At 41.6% G+C, this 27,745-nt stretch overlaps 1 protein-coding gene across 12 annotated transcripts in view; it reads right to left on the bottom strand.

The window, feature by feature from the left end:
* Nucleotides 1-27,745, bottom strand: part of atp2b2 (ATPase plasma membrane Ca2+ transporting 2) — a 167,003-nt gene that overhangs the window by 51,825 nt on the left and 87,433 nt on the right. For all 12 annotated transcript variants that reach the window (XM_004913900.4, XM_004913898.4, XM_031901106.1 and 9 more), the window contains exon 3: nucleotides 8,150-8,347. In XM_004913900.4, the coding sequence (XP_004913957.1) occupies nucleotides 8,150-8,347 (198 nt within the window). The remainder of the gene's footprint in view (nucleotides 1-8,149; nucleotides 8,348-27,745) is intronic.

Here is a 27,745-nt window from a genome sequence, read left to right as displayed (position 1 = left end):
GACTCAGTGAGGGTCATTCATCAACACTGGCAAATTTGCCCATGATCAGTAACCCATGGCAACCAATCAAATTGTTACATTCATTGTTCTACCTGGAGCTTGCTGAATAAAGCCATTCACTGATTGGTTGCTGCCCATGGGCACATTTGCCCAGTGTTGATTAATGAGTCCCACTGGGTTTGCAATTAACCAGGAACCCATGGTCTAGTAGGTCTTAGTAACATATATAAGAATGCACAGGGCTTAAAGGAGAAAATAACCCCATAATAATAGAAACTGGATTGAAATGTTTCATTTTATATACCGAACTTACTGCACTGTCCTGAAGATTTAGAATCTCTATAGAATGACAATGATCCGTGGTCATCAAAATTGTGCACTGAAGCTCCCCATCACTGATTTGTTAAGGAGTGTCAGTGACACTGCACATGCTTAGTGTGATCGATGCAGCTGCTGACGCTAAGCTTAGGGGTCATTGCAAATTATAAAGTTGAGAATGAGATTAGCCTGACATATATACTGATGCTACAGGGCTGATAATTAAATTCTGATGCTAATTGCACTGGTTCCAGAGCTGTCCTTTAATGTGAATCTGTTTGATTTCCTAATCAGCCTTATATTGTGACATTCATATTCTCTCTCTCTCTCTCTCTCTCTCTCTCTCTCTCTCTCTCTCTCTCTCTCTCTCTCTATATATATATATATATATACAAACAGTTCAAAAGCTGCACACCAAAAGTTTGGGACACTACCTGGGTGCCTGGACAGTGAAGCAATGTACAAAGCAGCTGCTTTATATATATATATATATATATATATATATATATATATATATATATATACAGTATATTGCGAGTGGGTCCCTAAGCTCAGGTAAGTGCCAGCAGCACGGAGCATGGGCAGGGAATCAGCAGAAAAGAAGATGGGGGGCTACTGGGGCATCTTTGGGGGCACAGATCTTCCCTGCTAAAGGGCTGTGGGTGCCTAAAACATAATATGCAGTATTTCTACCTTCTTGTTAAACTCTAGTACTCTTTAAAAGCAAACTGTGTATCACACTCGTTGCACTGAGTGCATAAGTACATTTTATGTGTTTCTAAGCACCAAGAAATGGTTAGGAATGGGGGAAACTCCGCACATCAATGAGCTGAAAAGCCGCCAGGTTTCCTTCCCTGGACATTTTGATATTCTGTTGAAAATTGGGTTTCAATATTGTTTCTAAAGGTTGTGTTCCTAATTAAATGTAGATTATGTTAGAAAGAGAATAGGGCAGAAAAAGGGGCTTTTTTTGTTACGATGGTGCCTCTTCCTTCCTATAAAGATAAATCTACTGATACAGCCATGTGGCAGCTGGGCTAGTTACACAGTAACAAACTAATTAGCTCAGTGGGTATATTTTCTGGAGTCACGTTTAGGGTCACAGAATATCTTTCTAAAAACTGCTCCAGAACCAAGAAGCACATCCTAGGGTCTTGGATTGTCAGAGAGTTTCACCCTTTGCGCTACCCCCTCTTCCCTGCCATGTGCCTTATTATCTTCTCCCATCTGACACGTTAGACGTAGAACAGGTTAATGGGTTTATATCTGTCACACTTACTTTCAGTTCCCTACCCTGACTGTTGCCTCCAACCCTTTTATATGCAGTTTTGTCTGCCCTATTCCTGCCTCTATAATTGCATCTGCCTTTTTTATTCTATTTCTATGGTTTGTAGCTCACAACCCCCCTCCCCTTGAGTCTTACTCTCTTAATGCATTATAACATTATGATCTGTCAGACCTTGTCCTCACATTACTTTATCTCTGTCCTTTTAATATCTCTGCCTGTTTTACTCCCTCAGTCTAGTTATAGCGTTTTATCGTTTTTAGCTTCTTCCTCCTCCTCCTTATTGCTCAGCTCCCAACTTTCACTTATTAACCCTGTCACATTTCCATCTAGCCATTCATATATTGTGCCATATAACTCCAGTGCCTATGTGTGCATCTCTTGTTCTACTAGAAAGCCTAATATGAGGGATATACTGGCCTGATACAGTACCAGTTGATCTCCCAATAGGTTAAGGCCCAGAGATCACAACCTAGGTTTATTCCAATCAGTCCTGTCTTCTATTCATCATAAGTAGGGTCGCCACCTTTCTTATTTTAAACTGGACATGACATTCTGGTTTTTATACATGCTATCCAGTTAGAAACTGCCTTCTGGATTTCAGGGATATTAAACCCAAACACAGAACTTATTGATTTGTAAATCAGCCAATCGCTAGATGCTACATCGTAGCCCTGCCCCCAATGTCATCACCCTGCCCCTAAACATTACTACCTAACCCAAATATAATTAGCTCTGCCCCTGTCACCCACCCTTGCCCCTCCTTTTCCAGACCTGTCAGGTAAGAAAGGTGGCAACCCTAATAATAAGCCTATATAACATTAATTACATTTAGCCTAATTATTGATAAATTGGGCACATGGTGTTACATTCCCTGTTGGGCCCTAAGAAATTCAGTTAAACAAAGTGCAATGGCTGCTGCCCCCACTGTTGCTGAAAGCTTGGCATTGCCTGAGCTTTGCCTTTGGTCAAGTTCTATTGCCATCCTCCTAATAAATAGCACACATCCCCGGTCAGCAATACAGTATACTGTACTGCCTTTATAGGCTGCCTTATTTATTCCGCCTGCTGTACACGTACTGTATACCTTATATTATTTAGCAGAAATAATTGCCTTATTGGACACCTTATTGGCCTACATAGAGACCTTTTACTTTTTGTGCCTATATTCTATAATCTGCTATTCAGAAGCATCTGTATTCGAGATTTGGCTGAATACTGCATTCTCCACCATAGATTTGTCCAAACCAAACTGTATATCTAATTTCGAAAAATAAATTGCACTAATAAAACAATTTGCATCAGTTGTTAACAAGAAACTGTTGCATTTAGCTGTCCAGAGATTTAAAGTCACATGACTTTAAATCGAACACCATTCCAAAGCCAAACCCTAAGGATGTGGCCCAATTCTAAACTGGGTCCTGGATTTATATGCTAAAATGTTTCCTTATCCCTGCTCTGCAGAAAAGGCAAACAATGAAACAGATCCAGTTAATAACATTTCATCTTCCTCGTAGTAAGGTTTAACCTCCGTTAGTAAAGGCACGCATGAGTGGGGGTAGGAGTAAGTGCCAGATATCATAACCCAGTGATAGTGATAGTTATTTAAGTTTTGTTAAATGTGGTTCTTTCAGGCAGAATGCTCAGCCAGCCAGCTTTAATTCCCTTTCCTGTGTCAATGAGTTCCGATCCGCTGGGAAAGCCTGCACGGATCCTGCCTCCCTAATCGGCCGCTGAAGGGACTTGTAATAATCTGCACCACAGAGGGCAAATGGGAATAAATTCGCCAGTTCTGCCTAATCATATAAAAACTTTCCCTTTAAATGTTTCCTAAACAAACAGGCGTTGCTTGTAATGGGCTTGACTTGCCTATCTCTGGGACCTACATATCTAATAAACCTAAGAAAAAATCAAACGGAATACAGTGTCCTTGCTCATGGGACACAGTAAAGTGTCTGCATTCTAACAAGTGCTGGAATAAATGCCAGGGTAGAGATGCTCTCACCAAAGGAAATGTTTCATTTGCCCCTGAAAATGTGGTTTAACCTTAAATGAAGTGATGTGATTAATGCTAGTGCTTGATAGAAGAAAATACAATGAAGAAAAGAATAAAGAAATACTCCTGTGAATATCAGGATTCTGCTCCACACAAGAGTAAAGAATAACTGTGTTAGTCTGATAAATGAACTTAAAGGGGTCGTCTACCTTTATGTATTTTATTATTTTATGTATTTTATTCTCAGAAACTTTTCAGTTGGTCTTCATTTTTTGTATTTGTTACCTATTTGCCTTTGACAAAATGCTACAAAAAAAAAAAAAAGCAGTTTTGGGGTATGGCTGTCTGGACTTCCAGGTCTGACCCACTTTTTATGAAGTGGAAGCCTAGCGGTTACTTGCTTGTATAGCCATATGAGGCCAGCCAATTGACATTCTCTGTGTCTACAGTCAGTCTGGCCTGTATGTTTGTGTTTTGAAGGAAAAGAAGTGCCAGGCCAGACTGGGACACAGGTGATGACATTCCGGATGACACAGACATAATGACTTAATTAATATCATCATCCCTTTAGGATAACTTAACTAGTATGGCAACTTGTTCTGCTTGTGTGAAGGATATTTTTATAGTCACATGGCTATGTCTTCATTCTATTTATTATCCTATTTTTTTACTAACATAAAACTCTCAGTATCTCCATGACACATGACACTGTTATGGGCAAGTCAATTGTGGCCCTGAACTTGTGCTGGTCTCCTGTGTATCTGCTGTATTGTGCCGTGTCTCTATATTTGTATTGCTCCTTCTCTAAAGTAGATAAAGGAGCTTATTTTGCTAAAAAGAGGATAACATGATGATGATCTACTTTCTGCATTGATCAAAATGGCACGAGTGGGGTTAATTCAGCAATTAATACTCATTTTCGACAGTGTTGTTACTGGCACATGTGGGGTTAATGCAGTGCTCAGTACTCATTTTCTACAGCATTCTTACTGGCACATGTGGGGTTAATGCAGTGCTCAGTACTCATTATCTACAGTGTTCTAACTGTAACATGTGGGGTTATTGCAGTGTTGTATACTCAATTTCTACAGTTCTTACTGGCACATGTGGGGTTAATGCAGTGTTCAATACCCATTTTCTACAGTGTTCTTAGTGGTACATGTGGGGTTAATGCAGTGCTCAATATTAATTTTCGACAGTGTTCAAACTAACATGGGGTTAATGCAGTGATGCATACTCAATTTCTACAGTTCTTACTGGCACATGTGGGGTTAATGCAGTGTTCAATACCCATTTTCTACAGTGTTCTTAGTGGTACATGTGGGGTTAATGCAATGCTTGATATTAATTTTCGACAGTGTTCAAACTTACATGGGGTTAATGCAGTGCTGCATACTCAATTTCTACAGTTCTTACTGGCACATGTGGGGTTAATGCAGTGTTCAATACCCATTTTATACAGTGTTCTTAGTGGTAAGTGCGGGGTTAATGCAGTGCTCAATATTCATGTTCGACAGTGTTCAAACTTGTGCGCATTGCTTAGTACCCATTTCCAACAGTGTTTTTACTGGCATGCATGGGGTTAATGCGGTGCTCTATACCCAATTTCTACAGTGTTCTTAGGGGCACATGTGGGGTTAATGCAGTGCTTAGTACCTATTTCCTACAGTGTTTTTACTGGCATGTGTGGGGTTAATGCAGTGCTCAATACCTATTTTCTACAATGAACTTACTGGCACATCTGGGGTTTATGTAGTTTACATTATGCATTTGTGCAGTGATCTTACTGGCATATCTGGGTTCAAGCAATACAAAAACTTCTGCTCCTGGGAAACTGCACACAAATCTCTTTAAAAATCAGAATTCTGCTATAATCCAGGGAAGGAACATGTAGAGGTGCAATGTTTTAAACCCCTTATCCATCATGGCTTGGTCCCTCAGATTGCAGATATGGAGTCTCATACCTTATAGTCTTTCCTCCTCAAGGGGCCCTGTGATGCTGGGAGGCCAGGGAAATGCCCTTCCTGCCCTAAAGTCAGAGCTCTTACTGGTACTCAGGCCTGATAATACATAGTTCATACATTTGCTGCTTTGGCAGTGCCGGGGGGTTTTGGATGACTAAGTCCGTGTGCCACCCAACGTTGCCAGGGCTGAGACGATAGCTTCCTTATGTGTCTATGTGATCTCTCAGATCCTCCTAATTTCTGAATTAGTGATTCTAATAGTTTTTACACCAAACACTGCAGATAATTTGTACTTGTTGCGATGTGCAGGATAGGCGGCAATTAAACAGATTAACGTCTTTATTCGGAGCTAGACTCCAGAAGAAATAGCAAGAGCACAAACAGAAAACTTACACACAGATCCTTCTGAATCATAACACTAGCAATTATAGTAATTACAGGGCAACTGGGAGGCATTCAGCCAATCAATGCATCGGACTAACACACCTCCTGTTTTTCTACCCTGCTTATTTGGATTCAAATGAGGGCTTTTAACTGTACCAAATAAGAGTTTGGCATCCAGCGCCAGACTTCTAAACTTGAACTTGGGTCTTATAGTTAATGTTCAGGATTAGTGCGTCAAAATGAAACATTTATATGTTTTATTTTGGTCTAAAGAGAAAAAAATAATTATATTTTCCACCATTTTATGGTAAATATCCATGATTTAATGGAGACATATTGTGTAAAAACTAGAATGTGCCAGTGCATTATACTTCTTTAAATGTAAAAGGAATGTGCTTAAAAAGGTAGGGTTTTGAGTTGAGTTATTGAAATATTCTGCAATATCCCTACCTGCCCCTCCCATCTGTTTCACTTTGTGCTATCTTCATTCCCAGGCTGTATAGGGGGACTGGTGGTTCTCACCACCCTACGCTGTAGGATAGGAACCAATCAGCAGCAAGGATGACTTGATGAGGAACCAAAGCCTGTCTTTGCTTGTGTGACTGCAGCGCTGTGATTGGCTCTCCCTCTCCTACGGTGCTTCTGGCAGGGGCCGTTAGGACATTTGAAACACAGACTGGTACAATTCAGATCTATAGGGAACTCCAATACAGGAGCCATTTTTAAAGTTAATATTAAAAATATATAATAATATGTATTTTTTTAGCCCAAAGTAAAACCAGCAACATATAATATTCATTATTGCCTACCAAATTTAGTTATCCTATATGTCCCCTTTAAACAAAAAAGGATTTAGCCACAATTGACTCCCTTTGTTTGCATACTTGAAGAACCAATAGGCTGCGGACACAGTTTCACTGGTGCTATAACCTACTAGGTCCTTCTGACATGAACAAGGCCCAGAGCCAATGCTGCACCCAGTGGTCCAGCATGGATAAATAATAAAGGTCCAGTAAAGATGTGCGCACTAAATAGAGAATTCTGAATAATTTAAAAGTGCTATGTGCATATTCTTATAAAATCTAGACGGTTTCAGTATCACTGAATATAGAGTATTTCATATATTGTACTACTAGGTTCATGAAGAGTTGTGTATAGATAGTCATTCTCTACCCCATGGATCTAATACTCTTACCCAAGTATTGTAATAAAAGGTGAAAAGTTTGCATAATGTCTAGTAACCCTTAGGAGCCAGATAAATTGGCAGTTACCGTTAACTTCTACTTTTGCTTCAGTTGCTAAGGGTTACTAGACCTTATGCAACACTTAGCAACCAAAGATAAGGTAGCACTTACTGGTAACCTGCTTGAAAGGAAACTTCTGATTGGATACTATAAGTTATTAAACTTAGTGCAAACTTGGCACCTTTCATTGGTTATTAAATTTCTGCCTTTGGTGCCTGAAGTACAGAGACACGACTAACAGAGGAGGTGGGTGACACAGAATGTTAAGTCCAGATTTCCATTCCTCTGCCTTGCTTGTAAAGATCATTTTGGAGATAGTAAAAAGCATGAGGAAGAGAACAGAAAAAGATGTGATAGTTAAAGGGGAAGTTCATTTAAAAATGTTGGAAAGGAAACACTAGGGGATAGAAGTAAAAGGAACGCAATAATACAGCAAAGATAATTGTGGAAGGGTAGCCTGTTAGTAATAATAATTCTATCTTTCTGAGCCCTGAAATATTACAGCTGGGATCTGGGATTTAAGACATCTCAAAGTCTGCTCAGCCAGTCACTAACTCAGTGTTCTGCATCACTGTACCAAGAAGGTCTCCTGGTAGATAGCCCTGATCTGGATTAATACCTGCCAGAAGAACTGAAGTTTGAGTTGAAAGAAGACCTAAGCAAAAGCCTGAAGCCCAAGTCTAAGTTGAAAACATTATTGGATGGCCAACCAGCAGCTGTTGTCAAACATTCCCACCAATGGCCAAAGCAATGCAACAGAACATGGACCTCGGGTTCATATCCTTTAACAAATGTCATACAATAAAATTTTTTTTGTTTAATGATTCCCCTGTGATTCCTAAAGCTAATGCAAGTGCCCTGTTTGCCCTAAATCCAAGCACACAGAAACATTTGGAAACCAGAAATTGAATATAAACCAGACGGTAACACCTAAGAATTATCTTTATTTCAGCCCTACCTTCAGTTTCTCCTCCAGGAGGTCGATAAAATGAGAGGCCGAGGGATATAATGGCTGCAATTTCCAGGATAATCAGTGTCACATCTTGAAGAGCTTCCCATACTAGTTGTAAGAAAGTTTTTGGCTTCTTTGGAGGTATAAAGTTTTGCCCAAAAGTTTGCCTTCTTTTTTCTAGATCTGCAGCTGTGCCAGGCAAGCCTACGAGAGAAGAAGAGGATAATAAACTGCAACTTTTCCAACAGTAAATTCCAAAGAGATGCAAAATAAAAAGACTACTCAAATACATGGACTTTGGGGACATTATTTCCAGATTCCACATCAATAAACTACAACAAAGTAAAAAGTTACGTATCGACAAATTCATGCAGAAGTGAAGAACATTTTACGCATTTCTATCTACAGTTAGAATTAGTGTTCATTGTATACACTGATTGCCAAACAGTATGAAGGAAGATCCAGAGGGAGTAGAAAAGGTGGCGTCGACATTACTTTCATTCTGAAATATAGTGTGTCTATCATGAGCTGCTTGTTAGATATGGCTACTGACTCCTTGTAACCAAGTCAATCAGCAATATTGCTGGTATCAGTTAGGTGCCTATCAGTTGCCTATGATTTCCACTGTTTATCACTCTGGGACACACCAAGCTCTACATGGGTGCAATGTATATATAAGTTACATTTTAAATCTAAAAAGCTTTGTGGCACTGGGACATTTTAAGAAAGACAGGTATGTAATGTTCTCTTACTTTATAGCAGTTAAAGAAAAACTTCCAAACCAAAATTTGTTAAAGAGCCCCACACAAAACAGAAACCCCTAAAATCCCTATCTCTGTAATCTATTTCTTCAAAACTGTCCTTCTCTTTCTGCATCATTTGAAATCTTGGAATGGGAGGAGGGACTAAAACACTGATGTTACAATTGTAACAACTTCTCCAAAGCTTACAGACAGCATGCAGGAACAGCATAACCAACAATGCATTGCACTGTGATGGTCCTTTCCTAATTAACATCACATGTGCTGGGAATTGTGGGGTTTGGAGCATGCAGGTAGGCTAAGGACAGGTTTGACTACTGTTACCTTTTATGTGAGTCTCAAAGTAGCCAGCCAGATCAGCAGAAGAACAGGGGGCTTGAAATTATGTTTACTCTTCAAAAAACTTTAGTTTGGATGGTGTTTCTCTTCAATTTGCCTCCCTTATACTATCAGTGATACAGCATCTTATTACCAATACATTTCCTCAGTTGTGTTTATGATTCTGATAATTATTAGGACTGTTGGCAGTATGGTAATGGGTAATTACTGCAGAAGTGGGGTGTCATCAAAGCTGAAGTTAGCATGGACTCAGGAAAATACCAGTAAAACATAGAGGGGCTCATATACTACAGTAGTTCACACTGTTATTACTCAAAATGCTTATGCCAAAATAAAGGCGGCCTTGCCATATGATTCTAAAACAAAATGCAGATAACCTTCATGATACGATGCCTGAACCCACCAAATCATCAGGCTGCGCCTCTCCATAACATAGTGAAACAGCCCTAGAGTTCCCATATTGTATTACTGACTGCCTCTGTCCGTAACCTCGCTGCTTGGTGTAAGCGCAATGGGCAGGAACTGTTTCATGCTTTTCATTTATCAGGCTGCTTGGTGCCTTGCCCTTGGCTTGTCCTTGAACAAGATCAGTGCCATTATTAGCCAGCCTACCACAACAGTAAGATTACGGTTATAAAATAGGGTCAGTTGTACTAAATTAATCTTGTAAGACTGCCTGAATACTCCGGGGACAGACAGACAGTAAAATGTAGTGCAGAGATATTGAGGCAAGCTATCTACCATGAAGGAGCCAGATCAAACAGCTGCTTCAGGGATGCAAAGCTCTGTAAATTTTCATTGCCCATAGAAGATTGCTGCTGCTTTGTCAGCCGCCGCTCTGGATAGAGAAACTGAAAGGATGAAATACGATGGCCTGATGCTGCCTTGGTGCATAAATGTGCAGCGATTAGGAGCTCTACTGTTACATGGCAAGCTGTCTGCTCTTCTCCTGTCTGACCTTGTACAGTGATAGGCCGCAGGGATACAATACAGCTACTAGCACAATGCACATAGGTTGGGGGTCCCCTTTCTGAGGCCAAAAGGAAAAAGCTGGATCAGGAGGCCAACCCTGCCATTGCTGGGGGCCCCAGTAGGTATAAGAGGTTCACAATCCTCTAGTTACACCAGTGGTTGGATGTTTGCATAGTTTAGTATAAACACTTCCACACCTTATACTGAAGTTGGCAGTCTGTTCAGTTATATTTTAGACTAAGAACAGGTGGGTGTCCGGTCTGTGCTATAGACACCAGGTGGGTGTCCAGTCTGTGCTATAGACACCAGGTTGGTGTCCGGTCTGTGCTGTAGACACCAGGTGGGTGTCCGGTCTGTGCTATAGACACCAGGTGGGTGTCCGGTCTGTGCTATAGACACCAGGTGGGTGTCCGGTCTGTGCTATAGACACCAGGTGGGTGTCCGGTCTGTGCTATAGACACCAGGTGGGTGTCCGGTCTGTGCTGTAGACACCAGGTGGGTGTCCAGTCTGTGCTGTAGACACCAGGTGGGTGTCCAGTCTGTGCTGTAGACACCAGGTGGGTGTCCGGTCTGTGCTGTAGACACCAGGTGGGTGTCCGGTCTGTGCTGTAGACACCAGGTGGGTGTCCGGTCTGTGCTATAGACACCAGGTGGGTGTCCGGTCTGTGCTATAGACACCAGGTGGGTGTCCGGTCTGTGCTATAGACACCAGGTGGGTGTCCAGTCTGTGCTGTAGACACCAGGTGGGTGTCCGGTCTGTGCTATAGACACCAGGTGGGTGTCCGGTCTGTGCTATAGACACCAGGTGGGTGTCCGGTCTGTGCTGTAGACACCAGGTGGGTGTCCGGTCTGTGCTGTAGACACCAGGTGGGTGTCCGGTCTGTGCTGTAGACACCAGGTGGGTGTCCGGTCTGTGCTGTAGACACCAGGTGGGTGTCCGGTCTGTGCTGTAGACACCAGGTGGGTGTCCGGTCTGTGCTATAGACACCAGGTGGGTGTCCGGTCTGTGCTGTAGACACCAGGTGGGTGTCCGGTCTGTGCTATAGACACCAGGTGGGTGTCCGGTCTGTGCTATAGACACCAGGTGGGTGTCCGGTCTGTGCTATAGACACCAGGTGGGTGTCCGGTCTGTGCTGTAGACACCAGGTGGGTGTCCGGTCTGTGCTATAGACACCAGGTGGGTGTCCGGTCTGTGCTATAGACACCAGGTGGGTGTCCGGTCTGTGCTGTAGACACCAGGTGGGTTTCTGGTCTGTGCTGTAGACACCAGGTGGGTTTCTGGTCTGTGCTATAGACACCAGGTGAGTGTGTAGACCTGCCATGTTTATTGCTGAATAGATGGGTGACATTTCATGCAGAGGTGTGAGAGACTTTAACCTTCCTGATATAAATCCCAGTAATTGTTAAATGTTTAGGTCCCAAGCAGATTACTGTATACTGAAACACTGATATAAGAGTCATGAGAAAAGTTTTAGTTACAAGGAGTTGAAGAGCAGCAGGTAGAACCCCCTATACTAAACCCCTGTTTGCATATGCTCTGCTGACCCCTTCCCAATCAAGCACAGCGTATTTGTACATCGGAGATAGTGCTGGGGGGCTTCCAGCTCCAAGGATAAGTGATCAACATTCTTGTTTTAGGTGCGTAATTGTAGAACTGTCTTTGTCAGGGTGTGAGATGGGTGCAACTGCCCTTTTCCTTTTACATGGTGTCACCACTCCAAGCAGCAGTTTTTAGGTAGGAAGTACAGTTATCAGACCTGTTATCCAGAATGCTTGGGGCCTGGGGTTTTCGGGATAAGGGAGTCTTTCTGTAATTTGGATCTCCATACATTAAGTCTACTAATAACCCATTTAAACATTAAATAAACCCAATAGGATTGTTTTGCCTCCAATAAGGATTAATTATATATTAGTTGGGATCAACAAGGTACCGTTTTTTTATTGCAGAGAAAAGGAAGTCTATGGGAGATGGACTTCCCATAATTTGGAGCATGGGGCATGGCAGTGGCTAGAAGAAAACACTATTTAGCCAGAGATGGGATCCTGCTTATACAGTTACTCTCAACTGAAAACGAATGAGTTGAGACTTCCCCATCAAGTCATATTAATGTTATGAACCCAGAACACACAGGACTCACAGTTCTTTATGGAGAAAATGAAATTATGCATAGATTACTTTACTTTAACCAACGATGAAGTGGAGAACTGAATTCCCTGGTACCTTAGTGTAATGAAGGGCACTAAGAAGTGGTGACAATACAGGGCTAGTGACCTAGATTATTATTATCATTTATTTATATTATGCCATATTCAGCAGCAAACAGATTCAGTGCCTGCCTAGTGAAGCTTACAGTCTAATATACCTACATCACATTCACAGCCACTGCAGCAAGTTTTATAAGTAGACAATTAAGTACCCAGAGGAAGCCTGTGGACATACAAACTCCTTGCTGATAGTGTAAGCAACTGTAATCATCTTCTGGGGTGGGGGCACTGGAACTATAAATACACTTCTTTTGTCTCCTACTCAGAGTGCCCTGGTTAATAGGAATGTTTATTAATAGGAATTATTAATTGGAATGATTGTGACAGTTCTATTCCATTTCAAACACTTATTGACTGATCCAGAAATGGTACGCTGGATCTTAATTTTGGATCTTAATTTTTTGCTTCCTTCTGCACACTCTATCCTTCTTTGTATTTCAATATTGTAACAGAGGTACTGCAGTTCCACTAGAATATCACCAAGCAGTATAGTCTTGAAATAATGATTGACTACACTGAAAGCATTTAATGCTGCTTGGGAGGCAGATTGGTGGGGCCATGGTAGCCTCTGTAGGATTATCGTCACTTCAGCCTCCATGTTCCATGCCACTAGCTAACAGTGCCCCCACCCCTATCCTTTTAAAAACTATAGTTTCATATAAAAGTCATTCTGCTCATTGTCAGTTGGTACAGTTTAGAATGATATTTTGAGCAAATTATCCATCAACGTATAAATGGGGTTTCATTCTGTAGAATTATGAGAAAGTTACATTCCAGCCAGGCCGCAGCAAGGAGGCTCTGTAGTCTCGGCTGAATTCCAGTCAGTCTTCATCATTCGTTCCTATATGAATTTATTATCAGCGATGACTGAGTGCGATTGTAACAATGTACTTCTTATGAGATGCTCGGAATGCCTGCTACAGTGCGTGGCACAGAATGATAGAAATGCCCCTTATTGTTGGCGTGCTGCTTGATTTATATGTCTGAAGGGCAAGTAAAGAGGCCATGATATCGCAAAACTTTATGAACTCCCATTCTGTAGCCACTATACAAGTCAGACTCGCTAACAGACTTTTCAGGCCACCCACTAAGCAGTTTTGTGACATTATTTCACATACCAGCACTCTCCAAGTGGCAAAAGTTGTTGGCAACAAATGTAGCATGCCAGCCTGTGGGTTAATAACATTCTATAGCAGTGATAGGGGCTTTGCAGTGCTCATTACACTAACTCCATGCCTGGCAGACTGGCAGTTCCAATCACAACGGGGTACCCTGCTATTTTTACCGACAGAAAGAGCCCACTGCTTTGTGCCAGATCATCTCATATCTCTACCATCCTGGCACGTAATTAAACCATCAGCGGCTGCTGTGCCAGGACATACAACTTGCGGCAGCAACATCTTACAAGTGTTTGCTTGTCTGATTTGGGAGCCCCTTGAGGTAGTTGTAGCCACCACAGGCCACATTGCAACAGAGTGTTACTGCTATAAGTGCTGCGGGGAATTTAAAATCATTTGCCCTTCACAGTCAGCCCAGCTGTCGCCCACAGGATTTTATAGCTAACAGCTCATTGGCTTTCTTTCTCATCATCTGCTCTAAAAGAATTATGGGAAATGCAAGAATATTTCAAATGCTTATAACCCATCCCATGTGTCAGCCAGTCTGCAGCAAATCCTATCACAAAGAGTGGAGACATGTTTTTGTTTGTGATTGTGCAGGTTAGAGACATGTCTGTTGTCAGAATGAAAATACCTGCAGTGTTAGAGAAGTCTCAGTTGCTCCCAGGCCTTCAGCAAAAGCGTCACCATTACAGATCATTTCTATAATTACACATAGGCACAACATATGTTTCACGCTTGGCGGGCTGCAGACAGACAGCTGAGCAATTAAGCAGTGCATTCTATTATAGAAAATGTCTATTTACCAATATGTGATCTGTAATTTGCAACATTTGGGACCAAGGAAAAAAAGGGCTCTTTCCTTAATGTGAAGCACCATGCCTTAAGGCTAGAGGGTTTTTCTTTAATGTAAAGAAGAACCTTGCCCTAAAGCTAAGTGGTCTTTCCTCAATGTGGAGCACCATGCCTTAAAGCTAAGGGGGCTTTCCTCAATGTGCAGCACCATGCCTTAAGGCTAAGGGGGCTTTCCTCAATGTGGAGCACCATGCCTTAAGGCTAAGGGGGCTTTCCTCAATGTGGAGCACCATGCCTTAAGGCTAAGGGGGCTTTCCTCAATGTGGAGCACCATGCCTTAAGGCTAAGGGGGCTTTCCTCAATGTGGAGCACCATGCCTTAAGGCTAAGGGGGCTTTCCTCAATGTGGAGCACCATGCCTTAAGGCTAAGGGGGCTTTCCTCAATGTGGAACACCATGCCTTAAGCAGCCCTATTAACCCAAACATTACTAACACTTTCCTATGTAGGTGCCCCCTACCTCTACCTAGCCCTCCATTTAATAACCGGTGCAAACAGTACACAGCACAGGTTCATGAGCAAACTTGTGCTTGGAGTACTATTTACATTTGTCCTCCAGCTTTGCACTATTTATTTTCATCTCCCCTTCCCTAATTGTAAATAAGTCCTTAAGTGTGCATTAATGTACATTATAGTAATACAGCAGGTCTGTTAGCTATATAGAGATATAAGGCTGCAGGCCAAAAACGTTTCCTATCCATTAAGGCTATATTAGAAGTCCCCTTGCCATTTTACGGTTTTTCAAATTCTTTGAGACCACAATCCAAGAATTCATTAATAATTCTTTAAGTCTGAAGAGGCTTAATTGGTAAGTTCTAATATTCTTATAATTTATGCAGAAGATACATTATCCCCTATATTATTTACAAGACACCATAAAAGTATTAACAATGCTCATGTATTATAAATAAAATAAAATAAACATGTGAGCATTGCCTGCAGACTGCATTACCCAACGTTAAACACCAGCCTAATCTCCTGGCTCAGTTCCTTCATCTTTTCTTTTAAAGGCAAAGGACAGTCTCACAAAGAATTAAATAATCAGAAAGTGCTCCCTTGGAAACTTAATTTTGAGAAAAACATGCTTTAAAAGCAGTCAGAAGTCTCATATGTAGGAAGCCCTACCTCTAGCATTGTCAGTTTACTGTGCTGGGCATTAGAGGGACAGAGCCCCATCCCCGAGCTTTTGCTGCTGGCCCAATGGCTACCCCCAATGTCAGTTACTTGTCCTAGTGATCTCGTTGAAACACAATGCTCACAATAAAGGACATCAAGAAAAATAATCCTAACCAGTTAAGCAGTGAGATAAGGTTAGCCACAATGCCCACCTTAAGCAAAGCTTTTGTACATTTAAACTTGTGGTCCCAACTGTCTTGTAGTATCCAACTGTGTAATCCACACACTACCAATCCATTGCCAAAAATAAATAATAGGGAGTTGTCCTTTTAATTTGAAAGTTGGCAGATGCCTTATCCACTCCCAGGGAAAAGTCATGAGATGGCATTTGCAGTCCAGACAGAACAACTGCAATCTGATGGGTCTGCATAAAAGTTATATGCTATAAGCCGTCATGTTATCTATACATGTCCAAGTGGATGGCTATTAAGGTCAAAATCAGCCTTACCATACCTGTAGTATCAGGTAAAGCTATCGTTTCCTTAGTGCCTCCCCCACCCTATGACTTTAACTATAACAAGTAATTAGGAGTAAGCCACCATATACACTTGCCAATGCTGCCCTGGACCATGAATAAACAATACAGTAATACAAATGGTAGGCAGTCTCACACATGAAATATTTATATGGTGCACAAAACATAGATTTTTCCAACATTCAAAAAAATCACCATACCAAAAGGACAGAGGTACCTCAGTGTTCCATTGCCCCTGAGTTCCACCCTCCTAACACATTTTGTGTTATTGGACACGGATGCAGTTATACTGTGAGCAAAACTATCCAACCCTCTAAGACTGAGTGTACAATTACAACATAGTTAACCTTGGCTATGGAAACCTACTGGCCGGCATTAGCCACTGAAGTTGTCATTTTATTGTACGGCATGCTCAGCCACCTGATACAGGTGATACAGTGGGGTAGCTGTACTATTATGCAAATTACCAATTTTCATACAATTTAGATTGTCTAATTAAAAAAGATTAAACAGTCCTTGACAAGTGGGACATTTGCAATTTATCAATTTAGAGGAAATTGTCCCAGTCGTACACATCAATTATCTTCAAGCTCGCCTCCTGCTGCACCCAAGTGCTATTATTATTATTCAGGCACTGGCAGAACGAGGCACAGCACTTTCCACTGGCAGCCAGAGGCTGGAGTTGCACTGCTGGGGCAAGGCTGTACAGACACCCCAGATATAAGTTATTGTACCCACCCACATGGGGCATCCCTGAATTCTATTCAATTTACTGCATATATTCACAAGGGTCTGAAGAAGTTCTGCCTATTAACCTGAGGAAGGTTTGTTGCAGCATATGTAATAAAAGGCACTTTGTTTGCCCCGGAGCAGAAACCCATAGCAACCAGTGAGATGTTTGCTGGTAACTAATAAATGCTACCTGCTGATTGGTTGCTATAGGTTACTGCACCTGGGAAAACTTAGTACCCTTTATTTCATAACCCCATAAATGCATTTACTGAATTATTCATAGACTTTTTATAATATTTACACATATTTAGTATTTAACTGTATAATGCTGAATAAACCTTATCGTGGACATTTTCAATGTTTGGGGACTTTAATTTTAAAAGGGCTACACTTTCCATTGGGTGATGGGTACTTTATGTTCCAGTCTGTTTTTTGATTAGTTATATTATCCAATGTAGGAAAAAGGTCTTCTACCCACTGCACTGGGACTTGGCAGGAAACAGAAGAACTCACGGTGGGCAAGGGTTCAGTAGGCCCTTCTGCTCCTTACCATCTGGCCTATTTTATGGTTATTTCTGTATTGGAGAAATGGATGGATGGATAGAATATAATATGTAAAAAACAGAGACTAGGAGAATATATTTATTGGAAAGTGGGTCTAAGCTCTAAATTCTGGTGGGCCCCTGGAATCTCAGTCCAACACAGCATTCTGAGGACTAATATATATCTGGGTACTTTAGTGTTAAACAATTTTTTTTTGTACCCCAAATATTGTGTCCCTTGCCTTGAATAAATGTGGCTATGGGCCTTACTCCTTGCTGGGGACATACCTAGAAGCCCTCTTGCTTTACACTGTATCACTAGGCAAGAATGCAACAGTATACAGCTTTAATTACCGCCTACTACAGTGCAAGTGTTATTTGCAGCAACCCGGCCTATGGCATGTTGCAGGAAAGCTGTGGTATACTGGGTGCAGTCACTGATGTCCCCTTTTAAAATATGCAGCCCACTGTATTATTCACACTCATACGCTACTGTAGGGAGAAACTCACACTATGCTTTAGCTGGATTATATTTATACCTCACAGTATATCACATTGCAAAACATATACGTCTGCAGACAACATTACAGCTCTTTATATGTGAGCAGCTTTATATTGTGTTTAACCCTGGCAACATTCAAGCTACAGAATTTCAAATAATGGGCAAGTTCACCGCTAGTGTTAAAAGGAAGGATGGGCTCTGGGCAAAGGGCCTGACCTATATAGACAGGGGGCTAGAGTAACAAAAGATGCTACCTAATCTGTCTTTTCTTCCTGGAGATAAATTGCAGTGAAAAATATTTGTCTGGCTTTGTAGCACAGATTAGAGGGTTTTATGAATTTATCCAAGATTACCCCATGCCTTTAACTCATAAACAATTTACTGCAATCCGATTTGCCAGCCGCTAAGAACATTGCAGTGCCCACAACTTGGCTAATAACAGGTGAGGCCCGGCATACCCAAGCGGCATGTCCTGTAACTGTCTGTTCATGTAAATGCACTGCTGTGCAACTTCTTGTTATGTCACTGGTTAAATATCCCATTATCCTACAAGAAAACCTCCCAACTTCTTGTCCATAGCTGGTGTGCTCTGCTGAGCATCTACAGGATCTCAACAATCATTTCCAAGACGGAAAGATTCCTTGTACTCAAGGATATTCTTTGAGTCTTGTGAATGGGGGGGGGGGGGAAGTCATAGACATCTACCTACTCCAAACATCCTCACTTAGTACAGTGCATCTGCATCTCTATGCACATTATTTCTCTACAAGCATACAAAAAAGAGGATTGATCAATGCACATTCCCTGGTCCCCTGTTTCATAAGGAAATTGTCTATGCTAGTGCATGTATTTACAAAAACACGGGTTCTTAGTTACAAAATTATGATCATAAGATTGGTAAGCCACCATACCACGTCTATGTACCTCTGGTCATATTTTTCAAAGGCTGGCACTCCTATGCACAGTAGCCATTCTTGACCTGGGGGCTGGTTTGAGTCAGAGGGTTTAGTCCACCCCCATGCCTTCAGCTTTTATAGAGAGAGATTGCCAAGACCACAGCATTGGTTCTACAGGTTTAATCCTCCCGCTTGCAGCTTGTACAGAAGAAGACTGCCCATTAACCAAAACCCATTTTTTTTAAAGGCATAAGACCACCATTAAAGGGACGGGTGTGGGGGTGCTGCAACCACACGGAAGGCTAAATAGAGTATACTCTATTTAGCCTCGGAGTGCTTCCACAACCCCCTTCTGTGTATCTACGTCATTTCTCTAATTGGGTAGCTTGTCTTCCTATAAAGGATCTCCTCTCTCTAGCAATGAGCGATATAGACCCATATTATATTGTATAGTATATATAATTCCATTATTCTTAGCTTGAATGTGCAGGACCCCACTGAGGATGATGATGGTCCCACCGGGAATGGACAGAGATTTAAAATAGACCCTGGCATTTCAAGTACACAGAGGTCCAAACAGCCCCCCACCAGCCCAATAAATAATGACTGTCTATGGCATCTTACAGCAGCCCCAGAATCCACAGATTGCCAGCCTGGGCCTGGGTCCCAACACATCACACTGGATCTGCAGTCTCCCATAACCTCAGTTCTGTTTAACTTTTGCATGTCTATGTGTGGATGCTACAAGGAGGCTAAACAAACTGTAGATAAGCCCTAGGCCATAGTACGCCCTTGCCTACAAGGGATAAGGTGCGAGGCGTGCCAGAGCTTGCTCTTGTTCTTACTTTTGTAAGCGCAGTCAATGTAGCAGGTGTGGGTAATAGGAAACTGGGGAATATATTTTCTCTTTACATCCACCGTACACAAGGAATAATTTTGATAATTGCATTTACGTGCATCTACTTTCATAATTATTATTATTGTTGTACAGTGTCTGGAACTGAAGCACAATGCATATTTCTAGATAACTCAAGCTGCAGCTAAATGGCACAGCAGCACCTCATTTCCTTTGCACCCACAATTCAGTTGCAGAGAAAAAACCCAACTCACTTGGGGTATTTTACTTTACAATCAATATATTTCTTCCCATAATGCTGTGTTTTTCCCAATGATTCCAGTGAAACTCTGGTTACCAGGGGGAGATGCACCTGATGATATTACGACCAATATGATAAAAGTTCAGCTGACATCATTTCTGGCATTTGGCATGAGAATGACTTGTGCATCTGAGGCTTTGTGTATCCGCGCTGTGCCCACTGGGGGTACCCTGGAGCTACTGCCTGGTACAGAGGGGCCGGTATCCCAAATGCCTTTGTCAACAGCTGCAACAATGCTTGCTTCTGATACCAGGGCCAGAACTAGGGGTAGGCAGAAGAGGCAGCTGCCTAGGGCGCAACGATCGAGGGGCGCCAGGCAGGAGCCTCTCCTGCCTACCCCTAGTGCTACTATGTCATTGCCCCCGCCGCTTGTTATTAGTGGTGGAGGCAATGACCAATCTGATCACACCGCCCCCCCTGCACCTCCTCCTGTGCTTTGGCGCGCATGCGCCCTTCGGGGGGTGGGGGCGGGGTGGGCGGAATTGCCCGACCAGGTTGCCTAGGGTGCCCGGTCGGCTTGGCCCACCCCTGTCTGATACAGAAGTTCAAGGAGCATATATTGACACATGTACCTTTAATTAGTGGGATTTTTCCAGCAACTGACTGCAGGGAAATTTGCGGGCATGCAGTAAGCAAATGACTTCTACTACCAACCCAAGTGGCCTGTATTAATTAATCCACTTTGCCATCCCTGCCTGGTAACCTTGACCTTCCTAATTCATTCTAAATGATTACAGGTACAGCATAAAACCTTTAAAATCATGAAATCATAAAACCATAAAATCTTTCTAGATCTAAATGGCAAGTTCAACATTTGCTACTGACATGCTCCTACAAATGATTTATCACTAATAAAGAAATAATTCTGAAACCCCACTTTTGTTATAGCTGCCAGTAAATGTGTAATACCCTTAAGTTAAGCCCCTGGCCCACCCTTGATCCACCCCAATCCTCCCCAAACATACATTTTTTTCCTCCTGATCGCTGGGGTTGGCATGGCCCTCCTATAGACTGGGGTACAGCTCCACTCTGCAACCCCCCCAACACAATGTGACAATATGACAGAAAAGGTTCTCCTGGAACGACACAGTTATTGTGTTTGTGTGACGATGACACCAAGCATTTTGTCCCAGACCTCACCTTGCCTTTGGGCTGACCCCCCCATGATAGCTACTATTCAGCCACTACCCTCCGTATAGAACCACTGCACTAGGAGGAGCTATAACTCGGTGTAGAGAATAGCATTTTCATACTCAATCTTTCTTAATGTTTTTCTCTTGGGATCCATATTATTTCTGGAAATTAGCCTGGCAACCCACAACTTATCTTAGAATCAATAATCCAGATCCACCCTAAACTGAATGAGGTCCTTTGCCGGGGCCATACAAGTTATAAGCAAATTTTCAGTTGGTCCTATTATTTAGGGTTTTTTTTTTATAGTTTTTGAATGATGTGCCTTTTTCTTCTGTCTCTTTCCAAGTTTCAAATGGGGGGTCACTGACCCCAGCAGCCAAAAAAACTCTTCCAATAAGGCTACCACCTTGTTGTTAATGTTGCTTTTTATTAATTATTTCTCTATTTAGGTCCTCTCCTATAAATGTATCAGTCTCTCATTCAAACCATGTTGAACCCTAGAAACCAGATAACTGCTGAAATTCCAAACAAGAGAGTTTCTGAATGAAAGTTAAAATAATTAAAAACAAACAAGAATAATAAAAAATGATCTCAGAATATTACTCTCTACATCATACTAATAGTTAACTCACAAGGTGAACAATCCCATTAAGTATTCCTGTACTGGTTAATTGCCCAGTTGACAACTGTCAAGCCAGTCTCTTAGTCACTAACAAAGGACGGCAATTCAACAGAACAGTTTTTACATATAATTATATGCCCTATGCCTTCAACATACAGTATGCAGAGAGCTAAGAAAGCGCTACCTGCCAACTAGACAAAAAAGTTAAAATAAATCTGCAAATCACTGAAAACGTGAGTCACATAAAAATGCCTTCACTATGCGGCTGCTATTAAATGTGTGTAATTGTGTAGCAGTGAAGTGCTTTGCCTGTGCCTGGAACATTCTGGGCTCTGAGAGAAGGAAAATAGAGGCAGAGCAACTATTCATGAGTCTGAGCGGCCACCACATGTGATGATAACTGCCTGTTTGGAACAAAACTTTTTGTGCTGGAACATGAAATGGGAGACACGGCGGGAGATTTAGCTGACTCACAGAAACGAAATAAGAACTCAGGAAATGTGAAATAACCAGCTCATACTGATCAGCAATGCATATTTCACTTTTCTTCTTTCTAAACTTCTCTGTCGTATATTGTGGGTCTCTCTGTCTTGCCTTTGTGCCAGGATATGATTTCTCCATGCCGGCTTAATCCACAGTAATTGGCTGGTGTAATAGCTTTTGCCAGTGTCATGTTATATGAAGCATGAATGGAGTCATATAAGGAGCTTGTGCCTAAAAATACTTGTGGTTCCTGCTGTCTTTTAAAACTGCTTGTATAGCCTGCTCAATAAGAAAGCTTTTATTTGTTTTAGGCAATGCCTAAAGGGGGCCATACACGTTACAATTACGTTATTGGTCGTCCATTGGTTGCAGGAAAGATCATTCATACCCTCCACTAACGATCAAAGCTAAATCGTCAGATATGGATGTAGAAACAATAGGAATTCTACCCCATCTGACGATTCAGCCCTAAACGCTTGCCTTTGCTTGGGCGCCTTGAACAGCACCTTAATTTGATTGTGAGGGAGACTGTGACAGGGCAAGACATGGTAGCCGCCAATCCCACTGTACTACTCTGCTTTCCCAGGTAAGCCATAAGGCAATCAGGCAGCCAGTGAAGAAGAATAGTGATGGGGGATGTGGGGAATGGGCCACTTTTAAACTGATATGGGTGGTTTTTCTTGTCTTTAATAGGAGAAGGAAATATAAAAGGTACCCTCATGTGATTATAATCTCTTACCTGAGATTCTGGGTCAGTGCTTCTGTTCATTGGCAACTGCATTAGCCTGGGGTACTTCTGTAAGAGCACCACATTGTGATTTTGTTTCTTCATTCTTCTCTTTGGCCCTGGGCTAGGGATGCATGCACAGTAGAGTAAAAAGCAGGCTTTTTGCTTCTAAGATTGCCCTTTCACTGTACTGTGTGTGGGCACCCATCCTGGGGCAGAAGAGAAAAAATGGAAGAAGATTTTGATGAATTAACTCCTACTGAAGTACCCCACTGGTGTAGTTTTTAGCAAACATAAGCACTGGGCCAAGGTGTCAGCGAATAGAATCACTGGGGGGGGGGGGGGGAATGTTGGTACTCCCTAGTGATTTTACCTTTCCTTCTCCTTTAGCGAGGATTCGCTCTGACATCCCAGACAACAGAATAGAATGGTGCTGACTACTTAAAGTAATGACATTCTGGCAAATTGACACATTTAATTGACACACTACTAGAATGCCGTGAAATGTTTTTGCCATATTGAGGCTGTCATAATCACTTTAAGACAACTGGTAACATTTGTTTTCTTCAAAACAAATCCCAGAGCTGTCAACTGTAGAGAACTAGGGGACTTGCACAGTTTTCTGCACAGGCGCACTAGGCCCTTAGCAAGCACTATGTATATGAACTACTGGGGGTTTTAAATGCTGAAAACTCAAAGGGAACCTGGGGGAGGGATATCAGGCAACTCCCAGGATTATCGGGGGAGTCCCGATACGCATACACAGTAGAGTCAAAAAGCTGACTTTGTTGTTAAACTGTGGCTATTCACTCTATTGCCCATATGCAGCAGGCGCGAAGGAAGAAAACGGAAGAAGTTTGCTGCCCCAGGCTGGTGCGTTTTTCTGCTTATAGGAGCACCAGGTAAGCGATCGTAATCACTGGGGAGGGGGCATAACATTTGGCACCCCCGTTAACTTTCCTTCTTCTTTAAGGAAAACTGTACCACCAGAATGAATACTTAACCAGTTTATATTATATTAAGTGGCCTATTAAACAATCTTACCAAACTGAAATATATCAGAAAATATTGCCCTTTTATATCTTTTCCCTTGAGCCACCACTTGTGATGGTCTTTGTGCTCCATCAGAGATCAGCTGCCAGGAAATAATGCAGCTCTGACTGTAACCGGAAGTAGTGTGGGAGTAAAAGACAAAACTCTGCCCATTAATTGGCTGATGTGGCCTAGCATGTATGTGCTTTGGCTTGTATGTGTGCACTTTGAATCGTATGTTCCCTGGGGGCGGCCCTTAGTACTTAAAATGGCAATTTCCAATTTAAGATCACTCAATGGCACATACTACTAAAAAAGTATTTTTTGTAATGAAAATGGTTAATTTAGATGAATCAGGGTTTTACATATGAGCTGTTTTATGTGATATATTTTTATAATGACCTGCATTGTATGGGGACAAATGATTCCAATGAGGAGGACGGCAGGTCTGTACCATCAAACAGAGAGAAGTGCTGAGTCCAGGCCTGGCTGTGCCTAAAGCTGAAGTATGAGGAGTCCTAATATCCTAATACCCAGGTGAATCAGATTCATTTAGCCCTAAGGGAAAAGCTGTCAGCCTGAGTGCGGCCAAGCTGCTTGCTTAGCAGAATTTAATAAAGAGAGAGAGAGAATGTACTTTCTAGCTGCTTCTGCACCTGTTCAGAGAAAGTATTTGCACCTCACCTCCAGCTCGCTCATATTTCACTAACAAGGAAGAGCAGAAGGGAAGGCACAAGTCCTTTAAGTAAAAGGCGCCGAAGAAAAACAAAATAAGCTTGCTGATTCAATGTCGCCCCTGCCATACTTGGGTTCTGACTGCCCTCAGCACAAACTGAACTTGGAAATCAATATTTCAGCTCCGGTGTCATTCCTTGTCCTTAGGAGGAGAAAAAGCCATTACACAAACATGATATGCAGTGCTTGTCAGTGCGAGGAATTGTTGCTAGGGGAAAGAAAGTGATAATTAAAATGTGTGCTATTATGCTGGCCGGGTATTCTACCTGATCCAGGTAATTAGATCTCACTGGCCTGAGCTGGGAATGCTGATGGAAAATATATATCGGCAGTGCCTAGGGAGTTTTCCTATGCTTGTCCTTTTATAATGAATCTTTTGATGTGCAGATAGCATGGGAGGGCAGCTCCTTGTGCATTTAATAGGCGCTCTCCTGAGCAATGTTTTAGTTCTGCAAGCAGCCTTACAATGCTAGGTGTTCCTTAGCTTTACCATTTCACTCTCATTATGACTTTGCATACTAAATAAACTTGTGTTGTGTGTCTGCAACATAAAACTGTCGGGTCGGCATGAAGGGAGCTGCAAGGCTAGAGTAGCTGGGTGAGTTTGTATATTGAATATTTATAACATATACAAACGGTCTGTATATTTTATAAAGATGTTACAAGAAAACTCAGGTATTACTATGTAACTTTTGGAGAGCAGGGTTTATTGATATATATGAGGATATGTGATATATATGTGAAACCCTTGATATTGGGGATTCTCTGCATTTCAGTGCTCGTTTTACCAAATAGCTCTTTATTATCTCTCAGTATTTGACATTTTTGTTGAGTTAGAAAACCTAATCTAACTCTATATCATCAGTCAGATAACTGACTTGTACCACGTAATATCCTAGTGCCTTGGCACAACCAAAATTAGATCAGTATGGCACCTTCAAGCTTGAATTAACCAACCCTACTCTAAAGCAAAAAGTAAAATGAAGACCAACAGCTAACTGTCTTAGAATGTTACTCTCTACATCATACTAAAAGTTGAACAATCCTTTTAAATGATTTATAAATGTTCTTAACACTGTGTTACCTTGGCCTAGTCATTCTGTCTTAGACTATTACAGATCATGCTATTAGGAGTTGTAGTACAAAAGTAGATAGAGTGCCATAGGTTTGGCAGCCCCAAGAAAATAATAATAATACTTGAAACTCCTATTTAAATATGCCAAGTAAAGTGATCGGCAGTGCATTTCAGTAGTTCTACTTGCCCAACTAATAGACCTGGATGTGATCACAAGACATTTTTTACTTCATACTCAAATAATTATGTTGCTGGAGCAGTAAAGGATGACAGTAAGTCTAATGTTTTGCCATTTGTGGGTCCCTGGAGCCAATCTGGTTATGATTGCTTGAGCTGGGATGTTTTACTCTAACTAACTAGACTGTTTTCTGATTGAACATTCCACATAAGCTGCCACAATGTTTATCATGAAATATGCTCTCCATGATGCGTGCCGGCTATCAGGGGAATTGAAAGACTGTTGACTCTTGGAATTATTAGTTCTTCTTTTCATTATAACGTTCACTAAAGGCCAAGGACTGGACTGTAGATCACATGTCCTTTGAGGCAGTTAAGCATCTCTTATTGATGGCGTGCTGTGTTAGGCTAGATGAAGTTTTCCACTGCCACCTTCGGACACAATAGTGCAGTTATTAAAAGAATACTGTTCTTGAGCATCCCCTTTCACAGCCCAGCAAAGGCACATATCTGTTAGCAGCCCTCTCTGCTCTGTCGGGCTTGGCCATCCATAATTCATCCATCAGAATGAGTAATGAGGGAACCTTTAATTGACAAGATTACCCTGAGTTCTGCGCAATGCCAAACAAACCTTAGTCAGGTGGGCAGACTTTAAACACTGAGATATTATGTATAAATAATTAGTGGAATAAAAGATTGAGATGCAACTAATCATTTGCCATTGGTAGAAGTGATAAAATAAAAATAAAATATGAAGGGCACCCCCAGAAGGTCCTAATTTGCAAGTTATTGTTCTACACACAAAATGACAGTGGTTACTGTTAAAGTCCTCACCTCTTCTCACATAGTCTAATTACTCATGGCAAGTAGATTTGGTGTTGGTACAGATAGAAATTCACATCCTTAATTATGTAGTTGATAAATATTCTTAATTAGGTTTTTCTTACATTAGTTTTGCCTATTCATGCACTTAACTATGAAAATATCAGGGCTGTGGAGTCGGTAGATAAATTCTCCGACTCCGACTCCAACTCCTCAGTTTCTGATACTTCCGACTCCGACTCCTCTGTTTTTAATATGCTAATGTATTTTATACATTCATACAGTCAATGAATGAGTTTGTGAATTGGGACATTTAAACTTGCTTTATTTTTTTTTTTTTATTCCCATTTAAATTTAGTAGGAGTCGGAGTCGGTTAATTTTTTGCCGACTCCGACTCTGACTCCAGGTACCCAAAATTGCCTCCGACTCCACAGCCCTGGAAAATATATCTGATTACTAGTCCAGAACACATCTGAGCGGGACCTGCCATTTTGCTTGTCTCAGCAGAAGCCTCACTGGCTTATGACCAATAAGGGTCCTGCTACTTTGCAGTCAATGGGGTTTCCTTTTTCCAAGTGGCATGCACGTTTCATATGTATATAAAGAAAAATCTTCAGCACACCACTTACATACGTACTCTCAGAGGGTGCTCCTAAGCCTTTTCCATGTGTCTTTGTAAAGGGAAGAAGCACAACAATATGCCAGCAAAGCCTTTAACTCATTTATTTCACCTGAAGAAGGGGTTGTCCCCCAAAAGCTTGTGCTATTTGTTTGTGCAATTAATGAGTTAAAGGCATTGCCGGCATATTGGTGTGCTTCTTCCCTTTACAAAGATATGTTTCATATGTATGGCATCAATGCTACATATTTGGGAAGGCATAGTCTCTACACATAACAAACTATGCCACTGTACTGTGTTTACTATATGTACAGTTGTACAGTATGTGATTTGAGGCAATGCACAAGTTTTGTTGTTTACTTCTTGGTTTATTTTCCCTTGACATCA

This window comes from Xenopus tropicalis, chromosome 4 (assembly GCF_000004195.4).
Source record: "Xenopus tropicalis strain Nigerian chromosome 4, UCB_Xtro_10.0, whole genome shotgun sequence".
NCBI lineage: Eukaryota > Metazoa > Chordata > Amphibia > Anura > Pipidae > Xenopus > Xenopus tropicalis.
The sequence above is the reverse complement of the archived record's forward strand: the minus strand, read 5'-3'. Positions and strand labels throughout refer to the sequence as shown.